The following is a 23,217-nucleotide window of genomic DNA, read 5'->3' on the forward strand; positions in this document are numbered from 1 at the left end:
TGTTGGCCAGGCTGGTCTCCCACTCCTGACTTCAGGTGATCCGCCTGCCTTGGCCTCCCAAAGTACTGGGATTTACAAGCATGAGCCACCGGGCCCGGCCAAGCAGTTCTTATATGGTGTCATTCTTGCAAAGACTTACACAAATATTCCTGTATTTTCTTGTAGAATATCTATGGCTATTACTACTCATGATAATATCTTTAGTTCATCTGGCATACATGTTTGTATAAGATGTGAAATAGCTATTAAACTCTATTTTGTTTTCCAAGTACATAGCTAATTTTTCCCACACCATGGGACAATAATTTGAAATTTCATCTTTATCAAATATTAAATTATCCTTTGTACATCAGTCTGTTTCTTGAATCTCTTCCAACTCATTGATCTGTTTATCTATTGGCACACTATTACCACAGTTTTCATTAAAAAGCTCTATAATCTTTTGATTCCTGATAAAAGTAAATCATCCCTTCCACCATAAACCTCCTCCTTCTAATTTTTTTCTTGATTATTCTCACACCTTTACTCTTTCTGATAAACTTTAGACTTACATTTGCAAGTACTGAAAAAAAAAATCCCAATGAATTTTGTAAAATTTGGAGATTAATTTGAGGAGAAAGGACATCTTTCCCACACTGCATCTGCTTCTCCAAGACCTGGCATTTTGTTCAGACCTTCTATTTATGCCTTTCCCGCTTGGCCTTCAGCTTGCCCGAGGCTTTGCTGTCTCAGCAGTGTCCTTCTCAAGCCCCTTCGTGACTCTGTGCAACAGAACGCAGCAGCAGGGGCTTGCCTGAGACTTCATGTTACCCAGAAGGTTAATAGGGGCCTTTTGCTTTGCAGTTTTTTGTCCATTTAGTAGCGACTTTCTTTTTTTGTTGAGACGGACTTTCACTGTGTCACCCAGGCTGGAGTGCAGTGGTGCGATCTCAGCTCACTGCAACCTCCGCCTTCCGGGTTCAAGTGATTCTTCTGCCTCAGCCCCCGGAGTAGCTGGGACTACAGGTGTGCACCATCACGCCTAGCTAATTTTTGTATTTTTAGTAGAGATGGGGTTTCACTGTGTTGGCCAGGCTGGTCTCGAACTCCTGACCTCATGATTCACCCACTTGGCCTCTCAGAATGTTGGAATTACAGTTGTGAGCCACCGTGCCCGGCCTAGTAGTAGTTTCTTAAGAACTGTGTTCAGGCTGGAAGGCACTGTGGCAAAGCCCACTGCCATCTCATATCTGGATTTCTGGTCTCTGCCTCACTTTGGCTTAGTGTGGCCCATTCTCCACACTACCTAGAGTAACCTTTCTTTCTAGGAGATCTCCATGGGTCCCTGCTGAGAAACCTTCCTTGATTCCCCATTGTATTAGTTTCCTGTTGCTGCTGTTACAGATTGCCACAAACCGAATGACTTAAAACAACACACATTTATTATCTTACAGTTCTGGAGGTCATAAGCCTAAAACCAATCTCACTAGGCTAAAATCTAGGTTCTGGCAGGGCTGGTTCCTTCCTGGAGGCTGTAGGGAAAAAGCCATTTCTTTGCCTTTTCCAGCTTCTAGAGGCCACCTGCGTTCCTTGGCTCATGGCCCCCTTCTTCCATCTTCAAAGATAACAATTGTATCGCTCTGACCTCTGCTTCTGTTGTCACATCTCCTTCTCTGACTCTGCTCCTCCTGCTGCCTTGTTATACCTATGATCATAAAAATCCTTGTGATTTGATTGGACCAACCCAGATAATCTAGGATCATCTCCCCATCCCAAAGTCCTTAATCACACCTGCAACGTTCCTTTTGACATGCAAGGTAACATAGACAAGGGTTCCAAAAATTAGGACGTGCATATCACTGGGGGACTCCTATTCTGAAAAATCATACCCATGGCTTTCAGGATGAAGTCCAGACTCCCTAACTCGGCTTGCCAGCCTCTCAGAGGCATGCCCACTACTTCTCCATGTAACCTCATTCCACTCTCCTCTTCAAACTCCCTGCTCCAGGTACATTTCTGGAACTTGCCATCCCTGCTTTCTCTAGTCCTGGTCCAGGCTGGTTCCTTGTCTGGAAAACCTCTCCCCACCTCTTCACTTGACTAATCCCTACTCACTTCCAGCCATGGCTTAAACTTCAGTTTCTCTAGAAGCTTTTGACAACCTCTTCTACTCCCTGCAAGTTCCTCCAGATTTCCTTCAGGGCTCTCAAGACTTCCTCCAATGTTCCTGGTCTGCTCATATTGCCCTCTTTTCTTTTTTTTTGAGACAGAGTCTCACTTTGTCACCCAGGCTGGAGTGCAGTGGCGCAATCTCGGCTCACTGCAAGCTCTGCCTCCCGGGTTCAAGCGATTCTCCTGCCTCAGCTTCCCTAGTAGCTGGGATTACAGGTGCCTGCCACCACGCCTGGCTAATTTTTGTATTTTTATTAGAGACGGGTTTCACCATGTTGACCAGGCTGGTCTGAACTCCCAAACTCAGGCGATCCGCCTGCCTCATCCTCCCAAAGTTTTGGGATTACAGGCGTGAGCCACCATGCCTGGCCTGTATTGCCTTTTATATGATTGCTTGATTATATTGTCTTCCAAAATGTAAGCTCTTTGAGGGCAGAGACAGCAAGGGCATCTTTATGCTTGGCACTCATTAAGTTTTTGCTGAATAAATTTTATTTAAACATTAATTTCATAATACAATCAAATTATTTTACTCTATGGGTTTCATCTTAAATGTTATCATTCATTTAACAAATATTTACTGAGCACCAACTTGGTAAGTATTGAGCCAAGGCAGTTAAAATTAAGAAGAAATCACCTAACGACTATGAGGATGCTAAGGTTGTAGAGGTGTGATCATAAGGACTTGAAAAACAATTCTCCCCCTTTAGGAAATTGGACTTGGAGGTCAGCGAACCAATAGACTTTGGTTCTGGAGATCATCAACATCTGGTTCGGAAAGCAGCAGATAAAAGCATCCAGTCCGAATCTGGTGAGCGCTACACACCTTCATCTTCAGCTGGGCCACAAGAAACTCGGGAGAAGCCACGGCCAAAGGGCACCGAGCAGTTGAATACCTATGTGGTAGAAATTTCAGATGACATCACCCCAGGTGATAGCAATGCAACTTTAGGCAATCCTTTCTCAGATGCATCTGTCCGCAGAGGTGAGAATAAAGAAATTACCTTTTTAGAAGAGAAGAGCACATGTTCTCTTAAAATGTTTCCACAGTGTAGATTGTCAGATATAATTTTGTTTTTAGTTTTTCTGAGTCATGCTTTCTCGTAAAACATGATGTAGGACTGCTATAATTGACTGCTTCCAAGTTGTCCAGGGCATTCAGAAACTCATAAGAAACATATGGTGAATAACTTTTTTTTTTTAAGGAAATATGAATTAGTCATGGATCATAAAATGTTTTTACTTGTATACAAGGTGATACCATAATATTGGCTTAAGTTTTAAAGCTTCCGCTCTGCCACCCTTAGGCCTTCTGAGGGCCTGGACAACTTGCAGGTGGACTGCGAACTTTGAATCCTGTTGGTCTCGCTGTGGCCCTCACCACTCCTTTCCTGTGGCTGGAAAGCTGCCTTTTGGAGCTCTAGCCTTTGAGGTAGGAGAAGGAAAAGGCAAACAGCCAAAGGCAAAGTAGAGCCAAGAGAGGGCTGCAGGTATCCTGAGAGTTGACCAAGCCAGTCTTCTTTTCAGAGGAATTTCTAGAAACCACACCCAGAGTTTTGAATGCCACGTCATTGACCCACCTGTATCACATGGCCACCTCTATCTGGAGTTGTTCAGCTGAGCCCACTGGCTGTCTCTGCGATCAATACCAGGCCGACACAGGGTGTTGTGCAAGGGCAATGTTATTGCATTTTGTCCTTACAACAACCCTACAAACACAGAAGTTGTATTGCCATTTTACAGGTGAGAAAATGAGGCTTAAGGAGTCCAATCGAATTAGTCTTTCAGGTCTAATTGAAAAATATGTAGAGCCTCCTTGCCAGTGTAAGAGTCAGTTATTTATATCTGCCTCTCCTGGAGGGTAGAGGCTGGCCTTTGTCCAATTAAAAAAAATTATATAGTATATGAAAAGATGTAAGTGCTGTGGAGAAAAGGAAAAGTATAGCAGGGTAATGGATTGAGTTATGGGGTTTGTCATTTTTTAAAGCAGCATTATGGAGATCTAATTTGCAAATCATAAAAATCCCTTTTCAGTGTACAATTCACTGGTGTTTTGTATATTTAGAGTTGATAATCATCAACATGATCAATTTTAGAACATTTTCATCACCTCAAACAGAAACCCATACCAGACTAGGTGCAGTGGCTCATGCCTGTAATCCCAGAACTTTGGGAGGCCGAGGCAGGTAGATCACTTGAGATCAGGAGTTCAAAACCAACCTGGGAAGCATGGTGAAACACCATCTTTACCAAAGGAAAAAAAAAAAGGAAAGAAACCCATACCCATTGGCAGTTACTCCCATCCTCCCTCTCTCAAACCCCTGCCACTACTAATCTACTTTCAGACCTCTCTATGAATCCATTTTGAACATTTCATGTAAATGGAATCATACAACATGTGGTCTTTTGTGATTTCCTTTCACTTAATGTTTTCAAGGTTCTCCCATGTTGTAGAATGTGTCAGTATTTCATTCCTTTTATGAATGGGCCATATACAATTCCATTGCCTGAATAGAAAACCTTTGTTTATACATTTATCAGTTGACAATTAGATTGTTTCCACCTTTGGGTTATTTTGAATAATGCTGCAGTCAACATTCATATTCAAGTTTTTGTGTAGACATATGTTTTCATTTCTCTTGGGTGGATACCCAGGAATTGCTGAACCATACGATAACTCTGTTTCACATTTTGATGAACTGCCAAACTTTTCCAAAGTGGCTGCACCATTTTACATTCCAAGCAGCAATGTATGAGGGCTCCTGTTTCTCTGCATCCTTGTCAACACTTGTTATTGTCTGTCTTTTTGGTTATAGCCATTCTAGCGACGGTGAAGTGTTATCTCATTGTACTTTTGACTTACATTTCATTAGCAAATTTTCTCTTATACTTATTGGTCATTCATATATCTTCTTTGGAGGAATGTCTATTCAAATCCTTTGTCCACTTAAAGAAAGCAACAACCATTTTATTATCTCTCATAATTCTGTGGGTTGACTCAGTTGGTCAACTCTTATATTGGTCTTGAATTGCGAGCTCTCATTCATTTATAGTGAGATGGTAGGTGAGCTGCTATGGCCATTATGACTCCACGTTATGGCTTGCGGTTGGTGTTAGTTGGGGATCCAAATTCATCCTTTTGTAGGTGTATATCCAGCTTCCCAGCACCATTTGTCAAAATAATTATTCTTTCTTCATTGAATTTTCCTGGCATATTTGTTAAAAATCAATTGACCATAAATAGAAAGGTTTGTTTCTGGACTGTCACCTCAATTCCATTGATCTCTATGTCTATTCTTGTGAGCCTGGGCCACATTTAATATATTCCCCCACAGTCCCTGCTACATAGCAGATGACAAATTAATGTGAGCTAAATGAATATTTTCATGTAGGCAGCATGCACTTGGGAATATATGCTCTGCTATTTTTATTAAGATAGCTTAGATCCACTGCTTTGTTGTCATACTTCCTATGCATAGAAACTGCCCAGCAAAAGGATAGTTGACAATCCTATAAGTTAATTTTAAGCAGCATTACTTCTTTTTTTTCCTTTGAAACTGGGATAAAGCCACACAAAAGGCAAATTGCCATTGCCAGTGCTATATTCAGAGGGCCCAGGATGTAAGCAGAAAGAGGTGCCCATGTGCTGTGCCTTGTATGTTGGCCTGTCATTCCTTTGGAACTCTTTGGCCTCATGTACAGTTCACCAAGTTATCTATTTATGCATCAGGAAGCAGAAGAGAAGAGAGTTACTACAGGCAGGTAGGCTGGAGAGGAAAGTGGCAGAAAAGCTCCACAAACTCTCTGCAGCCCAAATCCATCTCCAAGGAGACATCCCCTCTCCCCACAGTCCTGAAGCGCTGCTGCTGTCCGGTGCAGGGAGGTAGTTTCGCTGGATCCCTAATGATGGGCCTGTGACACGGTGAGGCTTTCAAATCATGTTTGATCCTAAGGAGGATGGGGTGTGCATGACAAGGAATTAAATTCCTGAGTTCGTCTTGAAAAATCTGAACTTTGGCCAGGCGTGATGTCTCATGCCTGTAATCCCAGCATTTTGGGAGGTTGAGGCAGGTAGATCACCTGAGATCAGGAGTTTGAGACCAGCCTGGGCAACATGGCGAAACCGCATCTCTACCTAGAAAATACAAAAAAAAAAAAAAAAAAAAAAAATTAGCTGGGAGTGGTGGTGATCTTAGCTATTCAGGAGGCTGAGGCAAGAGAATCGCTTGAACCTGGGAGGTGGAGGTTGCAGTGAGCTGAAATCGTGCCACTCCACTCTGGCCTGGGCAACACAGTGAAACTCTGTTCCAAATAAAAAAGAAAGAAAGAAAGAAAAAAAAGAAAATTCTGGAGCTCCCATGGATAAAACCATCAGATCTCCAATAAAACACCTCTATCCAACCATCTGGATTGAGTGTGCTCTAAAAGTTCTATAGAGCTGCATTTTTGTTGTTATTCCATTTGCTGACTGTAAACTAGCACTGCCTTTCTCATCCTAAAAAAAAAAGCAAAAAAAAAAAAAAAAAAAAAAAAAAAAATAATAATCCTATCATTAAATGTCAAAAAGAAGTTGTAACATTTATGTAGTTACTTTTGACTATTTTGTCATAAAAATAATGTTTCTGTCTCCTCAGCTTTCATTATCAAAGTGTTCCTCCTCCTGTCAGCTCAGCTGTTGCTCACTGCGGTAATTACCAGTGTGTTTATTTTCTGGTAAGTCTTTATGACTGATGTAGAATTAAGTGTTAGGTTGTTCACATTAATTCTTATTGAATCAGCTTAATTTAATTTTGATCATTTAAAAACAGTTTGTCTCTTTTTGTTTTTCTGAGGCAACTCCTAGACCAAGGTGGTAGTAGATTTCTAGAATTTTATTTCACTTCCTAACCGAAGCAAAAAAGCTTTTTTTAAACTCTTATTTTGGACACTGCTTTCTTTTTTATTTTCTCCTGAGCTGTTTCCACAGTTAAAACTGGATAGAGAAGAAAAGGTGAGCCGGACGTGGGGGTTCATGTCTGTAATCCCAGCAATTTGGGAGTCTGAGGTTGGTGGATCACTTGAGGTCAGAAGTTCAAGACCAGACTGGCCAAAATGGCAAAACCCTGTCTTTACTAAAAATACAAAAATTAGCCAGGCATGGTGGTGGGTGCCTGTAACCCCAGCTACTCAGGAGGCTGAGTCAGGAGAATAGCTTGAACTTAGGAGGTGGAGGCTGTAATGAGCTAAGATTGAGCCACTGCACTCCAGCCTGGGCATCAGAGTGAGACTGTCTCTCAAGGAAAAAGAAAGGTGAGATTATGGAGACCTTGGAGGCTGGAACAGTGTTAAATCCAGAAATTATTTGAGGGGGCTGGGTGCGGTGATTCACACCTGTAATCCCAGCACTTTAGGAGGCTGAGGTGGGAGGATTGCTTGAGGCCAGGAGTTTAAGACCAACCTGGGCAACATAGTGAGAACCCCATCTCTACAAAAATAAAAATAAAAATTAGCCAGATGTGGTGGCACATGCCTGTAGTCCCAGCTATTCAGGAGGCTGAGACAAGAGGAACACTTGACCATGAGTTCAAGGCTGCAGTGAACCACGATCATGCCACTGCACTCCAGCCTGGGCAACAGAGCAAGACCCTGTCTCTAAAAACAAAAGAAATAACTTATTTGAGGGACTATGATCTGTCACTGCTTAAACATATCCTATGAAAATCTATATTTATGAAACAAACAGATGAGAAGTTGATTTCTTTTGCTTTGCACACATACCAATCTCAGCATTTAAAAAATAAAAACCTTTATTAGGACATTTGCATTCATCCAAATTTTACTTATAACTTATTATGAATATATCTATTTTAAGAAAAAGAAAGTTTCACTGTTTCATCCCCATCCATCATTATTCATCAGTTAGGGTTTCTTCCTTTCTTCTCATGATATTGCTTTACTTCTACTTAAATACATATTAGTTAGTGAAATATTTATTGTGTAAAACTGTGTTAAATTTTTTTTTTAACCAGGGAGGCTTTAAAAGTTTGGGTGCTCAAAAACCCCTGGTTCATCTATGCAACCTTGTAAGTATCATTGGACTTAATACAATTTGTTTTTTCTACTGTCTATTGCCTGAGGTTCTTTTACTGTTCAAAATGAGGTACAAGGTATAGCATTCTTGAAATGATAAAATTATAGGGATGAAGAATAAACAAATTAACGACTGTCAGGAGGTAGGGTTGAGTGTGTGGGTGTGGGTCAGCCTAAGTTAATGACAGACAGGCTTCCTGCAGAGTGTATTTGGAAGCGGCAGGGGCATTGCAAGGTGGGATACACAGGCCATGATGGATGATGGAGAGGTTGGAATAAGAGGAAGTCTTTAAAAGGCAAAGAGAAGTCTATGTAAATTATTTTGAAACAAAAATCATTGGCCACAGGGGCTTGTCACGGGAGCTGGTGCTAACTCATTGGTGGAGATAGCCATTGCCAGGCAAGTGTTTTTGTCAGAGCAGCTTGGCTGGAATGCTGCCATCTTGAGGAATTTTTTATGATATACCCTGTTATAGACATGTAGGCAGGACATGTAGGGACGTGTGGGGCATATAGAAATTTCTTGTGGGTTTTTAGAAGGCCTTCGGGCTAGCTCTTATCTCAGATATACAGATCCCCTCCTTCATGGCCTCTGGCTCCATTCTGGGTGTGACCTAAGTGACTCCATCTTGGCATCGGTGACTTTCACACTCTACAGGGCTGGGGTAGTATAAGAGAGGTGTTTGTGCATGTTTTCTTGAAGGGATAGTTCTGAGTCTTGATTGTGATAGTGGTTACATGCATCTGCACATAGATTTGTGTCATAATTCGATGATACAGAATTTTATATATATATATATATATATATACTGTATCAATGTCAAATTACTGGTTTTGGTACTGTATTGTAAATACGTAAGCTGTAACCACTGGGGGAAACTAAGTGAAGATTTCATTGGACCTCTTTATCTCTTTGCAAATTCCTGTGAATCTATAATCATTTTAAAATAAAAATATTTTAATGCCCATAAGTTATCTGTGGATGGAAATGAGAAAAGTTAACTTTAAAAGCTAAGAAGGCCGAGTGCAGTGGCTCACACCTGTAATCACAGCACTTTGGGATGCCAAGGTGAGCGGATCACCTGAGGTCTGGAGTTTGTAGACCAGCCTGGCCAACATGGTGAAGCCCCATCTCTACTAAAAATGCAAACATTAGCCGGGCTTGGTGGCAGGTGCCTGTAATCCCAGCTACATGGGAGGCTGAGGCAGGAGAATCGCTTGAACCCGGGAGGTGGAGGTGCAGTGAGCCGAGATCGCGCCACTGCACTCCAGCCTCGGGGACAAGAGCGAGACTTCGTCTCAAAAAAAAAAAAAAAAAAAAAAGTTAAGAAAAGGCAAAAATAATAATTAACATTTTTGTTTATAATACTATGAGATAAGTAAGATCATAGTAATACTATGATCTATATCTACATCTATTTATCTCTGTATAATATAATATGCTATGATATAGTCACTGAAAACAAATAACACGTGGTTTTAAATTATCCTCCAGCCCAGCATTTTTTGTGGTACTGATTATACTTGCTTGCTGTGGGAATCTCCGCCGTCAGGTGCCTGCAAATTACATTCTCCTGGGATTCTTTGTAAGTAAACCTTGTCAGCACCTGTTCTAGTTTACCTCTGAAATATATTTTTGTCGCGTTATTAAATTCTTTCGTTTTATTATGGAAACTCTTCCTGTGGAATAATACAGATAGAAATTATGTGTGAAACGTTCTCTTGACGGAACTTTGTTTGTAATGAAGTAGTAAACTTATGAGATGGTATCACACCCTTTGAGCAGATTAGGGGATCTGGGGATCTGGGCGACTTCGTGCCGGCACATTTGCCTCTGATGAGGCCACCTGGGGGCGCGCACTCCCGAGCCTGGGTTACACTTCAGGAACAGTTAACCTGGCTATTGCCGGACCCCTCTCAGGCGCAAGTACATTTTGTTATGGAGAGTGGTTTCCACGTCTAGTTCACAAAGTCATGTGCAAGAAGTTTATATTTCTTTATTCTTGTAAAATGTATTTTATTTCTTCTTCAAATCCCACTGGGAGCAGAACCCATCTCTGAGCGAGGTTCTCCCTCATTTCCACAGCTTGCATCTCAGCTCACGAGGGCTTTTGCAGCACCGCAGAGTCAGGGGCTGAGAGGGCTCTCCTGATCCGCGGCCCGGTTCCTGGTCCCGGGTTCCGGGTTCCCCAGCGCCTCATTGTGGTGGCTTCCACTCACAAGGCCTCGCCACACCTGCCCATTTTCTGTCGTTGGTGCCACCCTGGACCACAGAACACTGGGTGGCTCCCTTTCTTGTAGCCAATTCCTTTCTGTGCTGCCCACAGGAACCCCAGGATCGTGCCAGCTCTCAGCAGGTACCTGAAGCTCCTAGATTTTTCTAAACCTGAATAGAACTCGAATTTCCACCAGTTTCCCCGCATTCCAACTCAGGGCTTAGCTGCCCAGAGGTCACAGGGCTCCTCCCCAGTGACCTGGCATCCTTCAGGAGTCAGGCAGAACAGTCAGGCCAAACCTCTTGCCTCCCGGGGGTGTGGCCTCTCTGAAGCTCACAGATAGTAACTCCGAGAGTGTTTGGGTCCTCTTATGAAAACCCAGAACCGTCTCAGTATGATTCAGGAGGGTGTCAGCAAACAATTCTTTTTTTTTTTTTTTTTTTTTTCCGGAGAAGAAGTCTCTCGCCCTTGTCGCCCAGGCTGGAGTGCAATGGCACGATCTGGGCTCACTGCAACCTCCGCCTCCCGGGTTCAAGCGATTCTCCTGCCTCAGCCTCCCGAGTAGCTGGGATTATAGGTGCACGCCACTACGCCCGGCTAATTTTTGTATTTTTAGTAGAGACGGGATTTCACCATGTTGGCTAGGCTGGTCTACAAACTCCTGACCTCAGGTGATTCGCCCGCCTTGGCCTCCCAAAGTGCTGGGATTACAGATGTGAGCCACTGCGCCTGGCCAGCAAACGATTCTTTTTTTGGAAAGGTTGGCATTTCTTCCCAAGCAGTGTTGATCTTTCTTTCATGGGAAGATTTATTTGCCAATTGATTTATTCCCCATCTGATCCCAAATCAGATTTGAGGTGGCTTAAAAAATATCAATAATATAAAGATAAGATCAATTAATGGAAAAATCTGATGAAAGGAAAAATAGGGTAGAAAAAGTTAATGGTTAGATTCGTGGACAAAATGCGTCAAGTCCTATGCTCGTGTCTGGAGCCTAGGTTTGGTTCTGCGCCCCCTGGTGGTCAAAGCGAGCGGGAACACGTGACCGTCGGTGAGACTCAGCACCAGTACTGTGCAGCGACCCTGGGGATTTACATGCTGGGAGGAATAGCTGGCTCCTGAGGCTGGAGAAGACTAGCTGCCCGCTGCTCAGGCTTGGACATTTCCTCACCTGCCAGAGCATGGAGGAGCCTTTGTTAGCTGGTGTGGGTACCCTGCTCACTGCCCAGGCCAGCAGTGGGGTGTCCCAGTTCCTGCGCTGACAGCAGAGATCACACTCAGAACGGGGCGGGGCTGGAAGCCAGACGGAGGCGGGAATCTGGGAGCCGAGAAGGTGGGGAAGGGCGACAGGAGGGCGTGCTGGTTTCCCAGAAATGTTTGAGTTTTTTATTTAAACATTTTAAATGGCCTTAACGTTTATTACAAGAGACAAAAGTTATTGGTCTCCAAGGAAGCTCTCATCTCTGAGGTTTTGCTGTTTATCTCAAAGCAAGTAACGGCTTAAGAGATATTATACAGGGGTAAAGCATTTGTTATGTCTTCCAGACTTAACGTCATGTCCAAGGGTTAGAAGATATATAGGAAAAAGCCCATTTCAGAAAAGGAGTTGAGGGAAAAAAGGAAAACACATTCACTGACAACAGCTTTTGTCCCATAGAATTTTGGCCCCTTGAGCCCATGTTCTGAGCTCTTGAAGTCTTCAGACAGTTGTGACTTCCACGGCCTCTTCCTACTCTCCCTTCCACTTTTTCCAAAACCGAAATCCGTTTTCCAGCTTGAAACCATTTCCTCTTCTCTCTCCCTGTCTCCTCCCAGTTGCTCCCAATTACACATACAGTCACACATCTACATACACAACACACAGTCACACATTTACACATACAACAGTCACACACACCCCACACCGCCTCACACCATTCACACCACACACTCTCCTCACACCACATACACACACAGTCACACACACCACACACATTTACACACACCACTCATAGCACATATGCAGTCACACACACACCACACATTTACACACACCACTCATAGCACATATGCAGTCACACACACACCACACATTTACACACACCACTCATAGCACATACACACAGTCACACACACCACACATTTACACACACCACTCAGCAAATACACACACAGTCACACACACCACACATTTACACCACTCAGCACATACACACACACCACACATTTACACACACTACTCATACCACATACACCACACACACATTCACGCTCACACACACATATTACACAGACACAGAGGCACACACACCATACACACCTCACTCACAAACTCACACATACACCACCCACACCACACACATGCATACCTCCTTTATGTGCTGCTGGAGCTGGAGAAATAGGAAGCAACTGATCCAGTGTAAGAGGAAAAAAGTCATCTGGAGAGGAAGGTTGGAAGCGAGCACATTATTAAATATCATTTGTATGGAGACTAGATACACTGTTTTCCCTATAATGGAAATAGAGACAACCTACTTCATTAAGTTGTACAAGGTAGAGAATCAGGCGATTACCCACTGGGTTTGGAAATGCCAGACAGGCGACCCAGGACTTTGGGGACTCCACTTCTTTCCCAGCCTCTGCTCCCAGCCATCCTTGGCCAGCGGGAGTTCAAAGCCTTCTCTCGCAGGCCTCGTACTAGGATGTGCCTTCATTTTTATCCCTGGAGACTGGAGGAGTCTTTCCTGGCTCTGCCTGTGGACCAGTGGGTCAGCCCAGTCTCTGGATTTGCCTCTGGCAGAGCAGCCTTGGGGCTGGGCATGCCTTTGGCCCTGTGGCCACTGCTCTGTCGTCCTCATGCCTTGGCAGGTCTGTGGGCCTGGGCACAACCTCAGTGCCTTTCTTGGTCTCATCCTCCAGCCTGACTGCCCACTGGCTCTCAGCCCCTACCCTTATCCCACCTTTCCCCGCACCCCTGGCTCTATTTGCGTGATGACAGTCCTCCTAAGCCCGGGGCTGGCACCTGCAGGTGCCAGTATCTGCCCTCCAGCCCCATCTCCGGCACTGGGAAGACCTTGGTTCTCATCCCATGTCTGAGGTTGGAAGGCTGTCCCTCAGGTGCCGTGGAAAGTGTCTGTACCCAGAGTGTTATGAAGCTTAGATATCACATATCCTGTCCTGATGAAACATTGATACTGTGTGGGTGGCCCCCTTTGATGAATGGTAATATGGTCTACACATGAACCTTTTTACCTTGGTTTCTACATTCATAATTAATACATATTTAATTCACTGAGTATATTAAAGTTACTACAGTGTTCAAAGAAATGTTTACTAATACTTTTCTCTTGTCCATCCTAGGGAGGATGTTACGGAAATATTGAATTCTGTTCATTCCCCATAGTCGCCCTGTGGCTGTGTGTACCAGGCTGTGCATATTCCCCCTTGCTCCCTAGATCCTGCTCAGCAGCACACCCCTCAAATCACCTCTTCTGAATTCTGGGCCTTGCCCCCATGCCTCGGGAAGCAGGCTTCTGATTTATTGTGAATTTTGTTTTTAGACAGCTCTTGAAGGTCTGCTGCTAGGAGCCATATCAGTGTGAGTCTTTGATACACATTTCCTTTGATTTGTGTGTGCTTTTCTTGGAATGTATGTGAACAATAATCACAGTCTCTGGTTTTAGTTTCTACAAGGCCGAGGAAGTGTTATGGGCAACAGCTGCAACCACTCTGGTGACTCTAGCACTCACTTTGTTTGCTCTACAAACAAAAGTAGGTATTATTGAAGGGAATGTGCCAGGTATGTCCCTTTGTCCCCGAAACATTTCCCTATGCCTCCCCCTGCTCTCTCAGTCCTGGAGGTCTCACCTTCAGGGCCCTCTTGCCTTTGGGCTTTCCATGGGCTTTGGCCAATGGGGAGTCCCAGCTGGAGACAGTGGCAGGAAGGGAGAGGTACTGATTCCCATGGCTTCCTCCCAGTGACAAGTTCTTCGGCTAGCGGTGTACCTTAGCAAGATTCACTGCCTATCACAAGACGGCTAACTCAACACACCTTCTGGGCTCCTGTAACTGCCCCCTCTCCTTTCCCCTTTTGGGCCTGGGACTGGTAACAGCTCTTTGGCTGGCTGCCAGCCTAGCTTACTGCACTACCCGTTCTGGTTGCCTGCAGACACTTCTGTGGATAGTTCCTTTACAAACAAACCCTCCTCAGATCATTCTATTTGAGTGTGTCATCTGTTCCTTGCTAGGGCGCTGACTGATACAGGGAATTTAAAAATTTAAAAGTTGTACAGTTTACCAGGCTCCAAAATGCCAAGATGTCCCAGAGGACATCTCATAATTCGAGATTATTTCAGTGGAACTGTGAGATGGCTCAGCCTCTGTCCAACCACAGGGTGTTCTTGAGAGCTGATGCAGCATTTCCTGTGGCCCCTCCTTTCAGTCCTGATCAGTTTCCTTTTGTAAAGAATGGGCTGGCCTTAGTCAGGTAAATAACTTACACAGAAGGGAGCGCATTTCCCAAGCTGTTTGGCAAACATCATAAGGAAGGTCTTATACACATGCTGAATTTTAGCCTTTTCCTGGTGGAAACAGAAGTGTCAGAGAGACAGAAGGATCTACTAGATATTTAGTCAAACTGTATCAAAAGTTAGAGATTCAACTTTAATTGATGATGAGATCAGTATTTGCCATCTTAAAGCTGGTCATTTGTAGATACCAGCCGATTTGTACACAGATAGGTTTCCTTGCAATGAGTAAGGTGGGCCACTGTTGAATGCACAGATTTCTTAAGCCATTTAAAATACTCTAAGATGGCTGGGTGCTGTAATCCCAGCACTTTGGGAGGCTGAGGCAGGCAGATCACAAGGTCAAGAGATCGAGACCATCCTGGCCAACATGGTGAAACCCCATCTGTACTAAAAATACAAAAATTAGCTGGGTGTGGTGGCACGCGCCTGTACTCCCAGCTACTCAGGAGTCTGAGGCAGGAGAATCACTTGAACGCGGGAGGCGGAGGTTGCAGTGAACCGAGATCGTGCCACTGCACTCCAGCCTGGTGACAAAGCGAGACTCTATCTCAAAAAATCCTCTAAACTGCCAGAATACTTTTTTAAAAGTCCATTAGTATTTTAAGTCACAGGTAACCTATGACCTGGATTCAGGGGAGTGAATATTACATTGCAAAGTTTTTTTTTTTATTGTTTGTTTATTTATTTTTGAGACAGGGTCTTGCTCTGTCACCCAGGCTGGAGTGCAGTGGTACAGACACGGCTCATTGCAACCTCTACCTCCAGGGCTCAAGTGATCCTCCCATCTCAGCCTCCCAAGTAGCTGGGATTACAAGCATTTGCCACCACCCCTGGCTAATTTTTAAATATTTTATAGAGTAGGGGCCTCCCTATGTCGCCCAGGCTGGTCTTGAACTCCTAGGCTCAAGCAATGCTCCTGCCTCACCTCCAAAAGTGCTAGGATTACAGGCATGAGCCACTGTGCCCGGCCAGAAAGTATTTTAAAGATGGCATTGACGTTGATGACTTTGAAAGGCAGCTGAACCCATGGTCAACCACATTTTTTCCCTTTGTTAAGTTATGTGTTAGGGATGGCAAAATTCAGTCCAACCACAACCCAAGGGGTGCAGAGGAAATGTAGGAACACAGTGAGTCTGAGTTTTTTCATGAACCCCAACTGTCGACTTAGCAGGGAGAAAATTAACTAAACGTCCATTTGGTTTAACTGTAATTGGATCTCACAGTTGAAGCAGTTCCTTTGGGCTGGGTAATAGTGTCATGTGGATACAAAATGCTCAGCTGTTCAGCCTCCCTGTCTGCCTGCCTTTCTCTCTAAAGTGGGGCTTGGGAATTTGGGATGTGGCTGTGGTTTGTGTGGGCTCTTGGCACTGGCCAAGAAGGGAACTGGGTGAGGTTGGGGTGTGGACGCTATGGCCCACCATTGTTCCTGGATGACGTCACCTGGATCCCAGAGTGACTGCGTGCTCTGTGGGCCTCTGAAGCTGACAGCCCACCACAGGCGTGACTTGGAACCTGTTATCTCTTAGGCTTGGTCAGAGCTGACAGGGCTCCCCACCTGAATTTACCTCACCCCAGTTATCCTGCCTTAATGATGGGAGAAATGAAAGAATTAGGAAAATACTCTTGCAAGAAAATATACTGAATTAAAGGCTCTTGTTTGTCTGCATAATCTAATTTTTTTAAGGCCAGAAGATAAATATCCTCTTTCTTAAGAAAACCTTAATCTCCTCAGGCTGATTTGGGTCACTGATTTATAAAGACAAAAACAAAAACCACATAAATGCATTTCCAAATTACAAAAAATCATTAGCAGTAACTTCTGAAAGTTTAGTATATACTTTTGTTAAAATATATGCATATAAATGTGAAAAAGATAGCCAGTTAACACCTTGGTATGTTTCACTCCATTAATGTTTTCTATGTACATGCTTTTGAACATATAAATGCTTATATGATCATCCTATACCTTCAAATATGCATCCTGCTCATTCAATGTATTTTTATTATGGGAAATTTCATATAAGTACAAAAAAAGAATAATATAATGAACCCCTAGGTACCCATTACCCAGTTTCCAAATATCAACTCACGGCTACTGGCATTTCACGCATACTTCTACCTTTTTCTCCCAGTCAATATAACACTTTTTATGTAGCATTTTTTAGTGGTTGGAGCTAATGTATTTTCATGGTTCTTGGAATTGATCAGGGTAAATTATTAGCAACGGGCCAGTTTCTTCTATGGGGTATAAGATGCATCTTTAAACATCCTAAAATTTCTTATAGATGATAACTGAGTTGTTTATGCTGTTTATATTTCCTCAGTGGGATTTTACCTTGCTAAATGGAGTGCTGTTCGTTTTCTGCTTCGTGCTTTTAATCTATGGAATTATCTTAATCTTCGTGCGATCATATGTGAGTGAGATCTTACTGGGAAACCTCAGAGAATTGTTAAACATATAGATGAAGTGCTGGTTATGTTAGTCTGGGTCCTCTGAGAAGCAGACGTGGAGTTGGGGATAAGCACGCAAAGATTTTAGTAGGAGAAATGCCCACGAGAGAAAAGGGGCAGGGAGCCAACAGCTGGGGGAGCTGTCAGACCATGAAGGCATGTCGGGCCTCGAGTGAAGGAGAGGGAGGGGAGGCTGAGTGGGAGCACACGGAGTGGTCTGAGGGCAGCTCAGCAAGGCCATCAGGAAGTCCCAGAGCTAAAGTCAATCATCAGGGTGGTGACGTGTCTTCCAGGGAGGGCCCTGCTGCTCCCAGCAAGGACTGAGAAGGGGGAAGCATGGCCTAAGTGTAAACTGCAATGGGTTGCACAGCACAGCAGCTGTGCTTGTGGTCAGTTCCATTCTCCTCCTGCTAAATGAAGGTCTGTGAGACGGATCCTAGTGGCCCCCACAGTGGTTGTTAGGAAGTACCATGGGCAGAAACTCTGGCATGTGAACATCGAGCCACAACCCTAGACAGTTGTTCTTCTCCAAGAGGGTCTTGAGGTGAGCCTACCCATGAGGGCAGGCCAGATTCCTTCTGCTATATTTGGGTGCTGCTTGTTTGAAGTACCAGGAGTGGAAAAGAAAGACTTGTTTGGGCCTTTTTGATAGCAGCCTAGAGGAGGCTCCTTATTTTCCAGTTCTAGCTTTTTTTTTCTTTAATGTATTCATTGAATTCTTACTAGATATTGGACATAAGCCTAGGTGTTTTTCACAAAACATCACATTAAATTCTGACAACATTCCTGAAAAGTACATAGCTCATCTATTTTATAGATAAGAAAACAGACTCAGAGAAATTTAATAATTCATCTATATCCCACAGGGAGTGAGTGGCCAGGGTGGCACTGAGGCCAGGTCAGGGCGACTCGAGTGACCATGCTCTTCCCACCTCATTGCACAGTCCATGGACTGACTCTGAAGGGCTGTAGAGACTGAGAGGTGTGATGTGGCCTAGTGCTGGCAATCAGTCAGTGGCTCCTGTGTGGAGGCCAGATCCACTGAGAGCTGGTCTGGGGCCTGGGACCCTTTTGACTAAAACCTTAAGGCCAACTTGGTCCCAATGCTGAACCAAGGAGTTTCTTGGGTGACAAGTGAACTAGTTACACGATCTTTAGACATACACAGAATCAACAGTTCTTGGTGTTATGAATGACCCCATAGGCTTCGAGCTAGGAAGGTGGCACCTGCACTTTAGAGATAAACTCAAAGGCATCACAAAGATGGGCCTTAAAAGGCCCCAGTTCTCCACTTATTAATGGCAGCAGAGATATTGGTAGTAATAATGCAAATATTAGGTGGGTTCCATAAGTCTTTACAGTATAACTTAGGTGCAGTTAAAAAACTCTTTCCCACTAGATAGATAGATCTTAGTTCCCATTCTAAATTTTCTGTCACAAACATCTACAGTCTTGCGTATGTGTTTAAATGGAAGGCTTTGTTGGAGCCATTCCCTACGTCTACATGCTTGTTGGACTTTGGCAATTTTGAAACCTTTGGATTTCAGTGATCAGGTGTTTTCTTGCCATTAGCTCAGTCTGGAAATACTGTGTCTCCCAGACTGTATCACTGGCTTCTGATTGTCTTCACCAAGAGCCTATCCTTGGTGAAAGCTGGCAGTGCTTTGCCCACCCCTCTCAGAACCAGCTCTCTCATCCTGAAGAACTCTTCAGGATGCTGGTGCACTCATCACCTGAGCAGTATATACTGTATCCAATATGTAGCCTTTTTTCAGATTTTGTACTCCATTTTTTAATCCTCTTCCCCAATAGAACCAAGTCATTTGGCATTTAGACTAGTTCCATATTCTGACTGGGGCTGTTTGTGTTGCAAGGAACAGATACCACTCGGACTAGCTTAAGGCAAAGAGCCAGAGGAACTCATAGACCTCCTAGGTGGGAAGAAGAACTGGGATTCCGAGGAATGAAAACCCTGCCTTCCTATCTGTGGCTGAGTTGACTAGCCACCTCTGCTTATAGCAGTAATAGTGCCAGCATGCACTAAAGATATAACAGCCTCTGCTACTTGGTTCCCTCTATCCTAAGAATTGATTTCCAGCTGGCCTAGTGCATCTGGCTAAGCCCACTGACATATCAGAAGTCCCTGATCAGTCATCAGACTCACTGTTTTTGGAGCTGGGGTATTCCACTGCTTGTCAATCAGCTCTAGCTAGGATGTGTGAAGGTCACTATGACCCCAAAGCTTCCTGTTCCTTGAACTGAGGGGAGAGGGCAGATTCTCTAGAAGGGCTATGTATGTGGATGGGGCACAAAGTGAAACACGTCTAATACATTCTACTTGCCCTGCCATGCATGAGACATTTAGCACGTACTTGGTGAATATTATTTGGCATGTGCAAGCTTAGTTTTTATTTGCTTGCTCAGTGGAATTGAGTGGGTGCTGTTGACTAAGAATGCTATCATGGACTTTGGGGACTTAGGGGAAGGGTGGGAGGAGTGTGAGGGTAAAAAGGCTACATATTGGATACAGTATATACTGCTCAGGTGACGAGTGCCCCAAAATCTCAGTAATCACCACTGAGGAACTTACCCATGTAACCAAAAAGCGCCTCTTCCCCAAAAGCTATTGAAAGAAAATAAAATTTAGTTTTAAAAAAAGAAAAGATGAATTCCCCCACAGATTCAGCTTTCTTGATATTGGTTCCTTATCTGGCAGCGGTGACCTAAGTGACCCCTTTCATTATTCCAAATCTTTTTCTTCCTATACAACCGTATCCTTTCTCTTTGCAGTGGCTGCATCTATTGTATGCTGGACTCGGAACTGTGCTCTTCTCATTCGTAAGTCCATTGCTCCATTTCTTTGGTAAAGAATGTGATATGTGCAATGACAAGCCCTTGTGCTAGGCCTGGAGTCACATGGGGTTAGGAATTCACTGGAAACTCTTCAGCTCCTTTTTAAAGGATCATATTTAAAACCATTCCCTCTGGAGAGCCAGATGGTCTTCCCAATCCATGAAAACATCACTTTTGTTGAAAGAGTGAATATTTCAGAAAAGAATAAAGAATTATTTATAAGCTTTGAAACTTAGTGTAGCAGGGGTGTGGTTTCTTTTTTGTTTGTCCCTCCAGACCAGTTTCTATTCTTTCACAATAGAAACTTCTCCTAGAGAACTGGTGGAGGTCACTGCTAATGTATCTGGGAATGTCTTTCCTTCCATTTAGTCCCATCTCTTGCTGTCGTATCTTTAAAACTATTTTAAGGAATGTTTTATTTAAAAAGTAATACATGCACACATTTTAAAATTCAAACAACATAGAAGATTATAAAATGAAAATTAAAGTCCCTCTCTTATCCCCTGTCTCTAGAAGGAACAACTGTTAGCAGTTTCTTGGAATCCTTTTAGAATTTCTTTACACATAGGCACCATTTCTTCTTACACAAACTTAGCTATACTATGTATAATGTTCTGCCTTTGCTTTTTCACTTAAAAATAATGGCCTCCACATATTAGCAGACCTGGGTCCAACTAATTTTTTTTCAAGGGCTGCATGGAATTCCATTTCATACTTTTATCATATCACATCTTTCAGGGTTTTGTTGTTTTTGTTTGTTTGCGACAGGGTCTTGCTCTGTCACCCAGGCTGGTGTGCAGTGGCATGATCATGGCTCACAGCAGCCCCATCTCCTGGGTTCAAGCAATCCTCCTAGCTCAGCCTCCCCAGTAGCTGGGCCTACAGGCACATGCCACCACATCTGGCTGGTTGCATTTTTATTTTTAGTAAAGACAAGGTCCTGCTACGTTGCCCAGGCTAATCTCAAACTCCTGAGCTCAAGTAATCCTATCTGCCTTGGCACCTCCCAAAGTGCCGAAATTATAGGCATGAGCCACTGTGCCCAGCTGAGATTTTATTTTTTAATATTATTTATTTTCAAAATTTCCAAACATATCGAGAATGTATTGATACATATTCAGAAGGATCAAGAATGGTGTAATAAACCCCACATATTATCATTAGGCTTAAACATTATCCACATTTTGCTTCATTTTTATTTTGTTGGAATTGTGTTATATCCTTCAAATGTTAGAAAAATTCACACCAGGAGGTTAAGGTTAAGCATATATATTTCAGATGAGATCGGGTGTGTTTAGGGTGGTATGGGTGGAGACAAGGTTAAGCATATACATTTCAGTTTTCTCATTTCTTTTCCTATTTAAAGGGAAATTATTTGCATTCATTTTCCTTTATTCCTACACTCTCGGACCTTTTGTGTTGATGCTTGCTGTATTGATGCTTGCAAACAATGTTTCCATGCAAAAGTATGTTGGTGTTTCTGTTTCCCGTTTGTTATGTTGGTGTTTCTGTTTCCCGTTTGCAGGCAGAGTAAAAACGATTGTGGACTCAAACAGGTCTACCCTATGCCAAACAAATTGCTGGAAAAGAAAATTGAATTTTGGGGGATGCTTAACTCTCAGAGTTGGGGGGCATGCGGGTGAGGCAGGGTGCCTCATTCCCAAATGCTTACAGGAGTCTGAATCCTGGCTGGGGCTTCCCTGTGGGTTGGTTGTGTCCTGGGTGGTATCCTGAGCCCTGTTCCTCCTGGATGGGCGGGGCACCACTGGATCGAGCTCATCCCATGTTCCTGTCAAGCACATAACCTCTCCCGAGAAGCTGCAGTCCTAACCATCCCATGCATGTCTGTGAAATGATTGAGAGTCATTATATCCCCTCTTATAAGAAGCAATAAATTAAAGTCAGAGATTTGGGGACGGAATGGAAAGAAAACCACTTCTGCAGAGAAACTGGGACTCCAGGGTGATAGATGGAGGCTAAGAGCAAAGCTGCATCCTCTGCCATTGGGTTTTTTCCCCCCCGCTTTTTTATAAAGATGATGAATTTATCCCAGTTTGCCTGGGACTGAGGACTTTCCCAGAATATCAGAGTCTTGGGCAAATTGGAATAATTTGCCACCTTAGCTTTCCTTCCAAAGGTGCTGGAATGAGACATAGGGAGAAAGAGGGGAGAAGGGATTCACAGCTGAGGTGAGGCACCTGTTTTTATAGAGTACAAACTTGGGGACCCAGTGACCAACTGGGGCTGTAAGAATAACATATTCAGCCCAAAACAGACTTTTGACAATGTTTCTCCTGATGCTAAAATATTTTTTTTCAGATCATTTGGGACACTTATTTCATAGAAATGTACAATTTAAGTAGCTAATTCTTCCTTTTCTTCAAGTACTTGGTGATGGATGTGCAGCTCATGCTGGGAGGGCACCACCATTATTCCCTGGACCCTGAAGAATATGTTTTTGCTGCCTTGAACATCTACTTGGACATCATCAACCTTTTCATTTTTATTCTGCGTCTGATTGGACTGGGACGGTAGTCACACAACCAAGGCTGGCTCATGCGGAGAAGAGGAAGGAGGGATGCTGTGAAGTGTTGCCAGGCTCGGGCATGCAGAAGTCACCATTTCAGAAGCTCTTTTATTTTAAAAAAATTTAAGAATACTTATTTTTTTGTCCAATGAAACCTAGCATTGAGTAGATGATAGCTGTGGCTGTTATATTTTCAGTTCCATTGTCACGTAGCAAAACTTTCTGGGGACATTTCTAATTTGTATAGATTCAAAAGATAAGTATCATAATTACATACTTACAAACATTTGTAAGATGCCCATTCCTTTGTTGGAGTTTTCTGAACACTATTTAAAGCTGTAAACAACATATCTCCACATGAATACAATTGACTACAGAAACCTACATTTACTTCTTTCTCTTCTCTTGATTTGGACATTCTGTGGGAATATTCTGGCATCTG

General features: G+C 43.4%; 1 protein-coding gene across 1 annotated transcript in view; it reads left to right on the forward strand.

The window, feature by feature from the left end:
* The window catches only part of LOC105552574 (protein lifeguard 1), a 25,470-nt gene extending 2,265 nt beyond the window's left edge, over nt 1-23,205 (forward strand). Inside the window, exons 2-10 of the mRNA XM_011998284.1 lie at nt 2,862-3,136; nt 6,786-6,864; nt 8,160-8,213; nt 9,716-9,806; nt 13,976-14,013; nt 14,099-14,186; nt 17,269-17,358; nt 20,186-20,233; nt 22,634-23,205. Coding sequence (XP_011853674.1) covers nt 2,862-3,136; nt 6,786-6,864; nt 8,160-8,213; nt 9,716-9,806; nt 13,976-14,013; nt 14,099-14,186; nt 17,269-17,358; nt 20,186-20,233; nt 22,634-22,783 — 913 coding nt within the window. The 3' untranslated portion in view covers nt 22,784-23,205. The remainder of the gene's footprint in view (nt 1-2,861; nt 3,137-6,785; nt 6,865-8,159; nt 8,214-9,715; nt 9,807-13,975; nt 14,014-14,098; nt 14,187-17,268; nt 17,359-20,185; nt 20,234-22,633) is intronic.
* The last annotated feature ends 12 nt before the right edge of the window (nt 23,206-23,217 follow it).

Source organism: Mandrillus leucophaeus, unplaced genomic scaffold, assembly GCF_000951045.1.
Source record: "Mandrillus leucophaeus isolate KB7577 unplaced genomic scaffold, Mleu.le_1.0 Scaffold565, whole genome shotgun sequence".
Taxonomy (NCBI): Eukaryota; Metazoa; Chordata; class Mammalia; order Primates; family Cercopithecidae; genus Mandrillus; species Mandrillus leucophaeus.